Below are 3,820 nucleotides of genomic sequence, written 5' to 3'. Positions count from 1 at the left end.
GCAATATACGTCCTTCGCAATATACTGTATGTCTTTATGGTGGTACATCACACTCTTCTGTAAAAGAATCCATTGAGAAAAATATAAAGCAATAATATCTCAATATTACCGTCTTGCTAACAGACCGCTGCTTTCAGCTGTATATATTTCCTGTGCCCGACTTTTTTAAATGCGCATGCCTGAAAACTTGTAACCTAAGCCACGCACGGGGAACCTCGTTTCGCCAACATTGCTTAGGGGAAAGTCCCCGGACTCTGGGCAGAGATGTCCTGCATGCAGCGCAGAGCGGTGGGTTGCGTGGCGTGTCAATGCTGAGACGTCCTGAGTGATGGAGCATAACGCGTGCAATCCAGGTTTGTCAATGAAACAGATATTCAAGTGAAGTACAAGCGTGCTTCTACAGAACGGGGCTCATTCTCAGCTTGCGCAATGTTTTATGTCTTAACTCTCTAATAGGCCTACTGGAAATGTGGGAAACTGGATGAATTGATTTTATATGAATATATGTAGAAGGTGTCAGTTATGTGAATCTGTGTCAGAAGTTATAACTCCAAAAATTACTGTGTCCCCTAGGGCTGATTTTCAAGGGATTTTATTCTGACAAAACCCGTTAATTAATTAGAATAATTTATAAGTAGGCTGTTACCTGCAATATTACATTAACAATTATAGGTTACATTTAGGCCTAGCATAAAATGTTATGAAATATAAAACAAAAATACAAAATCTAAAAACAGGAATTCATTACAGAGATATTTAGTCGTTAAATTGTTTAGCCCTTTTGTTTTTATTATATTTACATTACATTTATATTTTTATTATACTGCTGTATTGTTTAATTGACACTTGTAAGCGCGCACATTATATTTACATTCATAGTTATGTGTCTGTCTGGGTTTATATATTGTGTTTCTATACTGTTGCTCTATGTCAGCTTTTGAGAACTCAAATAAAGTGTTCTTAAAATCTTAAATCTTCATCGAACTTTGAGTTTAGGGGCAATTTCGCCTCTAGTAGCCAATATTAATTCATAACCCTCTATTACACTGATCTTTTCCTTTACATCATCTCATTAATCAACGATATTTTGCTAACGCGGTCTAACACGGTGGTCTTACGGTTCGAACTCGAGCTCCGGTTCCTTATGAACTCCGGACGCGCCCAGCTGATCCCGCGATCCGCCCACATCTCAGCAACACCACCCCCCATTTGCTAAGCCGTCTGAAAATGCAAAACGCGGCATTTTATGGGTTGATCCTACGCATGCGCACATCTGATAGTTTTGTTTGAAGGAGTTCTCGTAGCCAGAGAAGACTGGACTGATTTTGTCCGGAAAGAGTGGCTCTCCACAAGGTTGCCAACTAACATCATATTTTAAAGGAACCTATGAGTGAAAAGCGCCTCTTTTTAAGCCGCAGTTCTTCTCGAAAAGGCGCATAGCTGCTTGATGCATTACTATCATCATGTTAGGGCATTATCCAAACGTGGAAAAATCGCAGCTTGTCAACTATGTGGAGGATTATTTGGAATGTGTCGAGTCGCTGCCTTTGGATATACAGAGGAATGTTTCATTGTTACGAGAGATCGACACCAAGTATCAAGGTAAGCGAAACATTTGTGAAAGGTGCCAGCTCGATGCGTTGCATATTTACGTTCGTTTACATCGAGTGCACTTCACCCTGTAGACCGGCTTCGTTTCGTTTCCTCACAATAACACAAAACACATTTTTATTAAACATTTATCAGTGCTTCTAAAGCTGTCAACGCCCGTTGTGTTTTAGTTGTATTTGGTCTCTAGCGTATTCGGCTGTGTTTGTTCCAGCAACACTATCCTACAACCAGTGATCAGCCATTTTGACTAGTGCATACTCTCTGTACTGTTGTTTGGCTGTGCTCTTTTAACGCATCGCTTTAGTTGCCATAGTATCGACGTAATGGTGCTTTCAGTCGGCGTGTGTTTTGTTCGCATGTAGCCTAAACATCCCCAGCTCGATGTCGACGCCTTCGAGTTTGACTTAACCGCTCGAAAATGAAGGATACCGTGCAAAATGATTTATATGCAACGGAAATTATTCATTCGCGTCTTAGTTCCTCATATTTTTATCATACCCACCGTGGAGGAGCAGCATGTATGCTTGGGCAGGTATGTTTTTGTTACACAGCGGCAGGGGTAGCACTAGAGCAACCCAGGCATGCATTGCAAACAGTCGACTGTATGATATGTTAAAGAGTGGCTTTGTAAAATGCATTGGGCGTGCACAAGCTGCCTTGCTTAATTTTCTAATATTCTGATTGAAGGTGTTTGTCACCACCTCACTTTCTCTGCTTTCTGTGCCACTCAGAGGTCCTCAAGGAGGTGGATGAGATCTATGAAAAGTACAAAAAGGAGACTGACAGTGGGCAGCGCAAGCGACTGCAGATTCAGTTGCAGCGGGCGCTCATCAGCAGTCAGGAGCTGGGAGATGAGAAGATCCATGTGGTCACACAGATGATGGAGGTGGTGGAAAACCGCTCGCGTCAGATCGAGGCCCACACGCCTTGTTTCTTGGAGCCGGTGGAAGCAGAGCGACCGGCGGAGAAGGTGAGGCACGACCCTGCCAGCACCTCCGCAAACGTTATGCCCGAGCGCTCTTCTGCGCGACGACCCAGACGTCAACGCAACAGCGAGAGCCGTGACACTTGTGCCAACGGAGCCCTCGAAGACCTGGGAGAAGAGCCTCCGCAGCAGCCCCGTGAGAAAAAGTCCAAGTCGGCCAAGAAGAAGAAGCGCTCCAAGGCCAAGCAAGAGCGTGAAGCCTCGCCGGTGGAGTTCACCATCGACCCCAACGAGCCCACCTACTGCCTCTGCGAACAGGTGTCCTATGGGGAGATGATTGGCTGCGACAATGAGCAGTGTCCTATTGAGTGGTTCCATTTTTCCTGTGTTGGACTGACCTACAAGCCCAAGGGGAAATGGTATTGCCCCAAGTGCAGGGGTGACAGTGAAAAGACTATGGAAAAAAGTGCAGATAGGGCCAAGAAGGATAGACGGTCCAGGTAGTGCCTTACAGAAGATGTGCTAGATTGTTTAAGTGAAAATATGCCTGTGTGGGGATTGGCGATTTTTGTGTTTAACTTATGTTAAAAGGTTCTCCTCATGCACTTAGCTGAAAAGTTTCCAAACAGGTGCTGTTGCTTTTGCATTAGGATGGAAAACGACCAACAGACGTAATTAACCCTGGAAACGGATGTTTAAGATACTGCCACTAATGTCCATAAGACAATGAAGAGTTCTTTTCTAAGCTTTTTTCCTCTTACTTGTTGATTTCGGTTAGCCTTGAGAGTTTATATATGTTGAAGGTCACCCGGTCCAGGGTAGTGCATGTTATTTAAAAAAAAAAAAAAAGAAAGAGGAAAGTGATCAAAATGCACAGGGCTTGATGACCATTGTCAGCACCTTTTATTTGCATTTATTGTTCTTTCGTTCCACATTTTGGAAAATATATATGAAAACACACCTCTGCAATGTCTTCCAGTGAGAGAACAAATTCTTTGTTACTGTTTTGGAGTGATGTTTTTTTTTTTTTTTTTGTTAAAAATTCATTTTTTTTAAGTTTCGTCTATTTAAATAAATCAGTGCTTGTTATGTCTTTAATCTGCTTGTTGTTGTGTCATGTGGATAATATAAAAAAGAAAAGAATATGAAAAGAAAGAAACGCTACGCTCTAAAAAATGCTGTTAAATGGCACTGAAAGTGGTTCAATGGCTCATAATCATAGCGGAACCACTTTAAGTGCTATATAGCACCTATCTTTAAGGCTGCCGCACAGCACCTTTATCA

General features: G+C 42.5%; 1 protein-coding gene across 1 annotated transcript; it reads left to right on the top strand.

The window, feature by feature from the left end:
* Positions 1–1,242: 1,242 nt before the first annotated feature.
* Positions 1,243–3,397, top strand: ing2 (inhibitor of growth family, member 2). The gene is made up of 2 exons (XM_016232390.1): positions 1,243–1,602; positions 2,343–3,397. The coding sequence occupies exons 1-2, from the start codon at positions 1,464–1,466 to the stop codon at positions 3,038–3,040; spliced, it is 837 nt and encodes a 278-aa protein (XP_016087876.1). The 5' UTR covers positions 1,243–1,463; the 3' UTR covers positions 3,041–3,397.
* The last annotated feature ends 423 nt before the right edge of the window (positions 3,398–3,820 follow it).

Source organism: Sinocyclocheilus grahami, unplaced genomic scaffold, assembly GCF_001515645.1.
Source record: "Sinocyclocheilus grahami isolate Dianchi unplaced genomic scaffold, SAMN03320097.WGS_v1.1 scaffold17.1, whole genome shotgun sequence".
Taxonomy (NCBI): domain Eukaryota; kingdom Metazoa; phylum Chordata; class Actinopteri; order Cypriniformes; family Cyprinidae; genus Sinocyclocheilus; species Sinocyclocheilus grahami.
The sequence above is the reverse complement of the archived record's forward strand: the minus strand, read 5'-3'. Positions and strand labels throughout refer to the sequence as shown.

What these genes read in the sequence shown, in the direction of transcription:
- ing2 (XM_016232390.1), top strand. Translation starts at nt 1,464, where the DNA reads ATGTTAGGGCATTATCCAAACGTGGAAAAATCGCAGCTTGTCAACTAT. An exon ending in GATCGACACCAAGTATCAAG is followed by an intron (nt 1,603 to 2,342) that starts GTAAGCGAAACA and finishes TGTGCCACTCAG; the next exon opens with AGGTCCTCAAGGAGGTGGAT.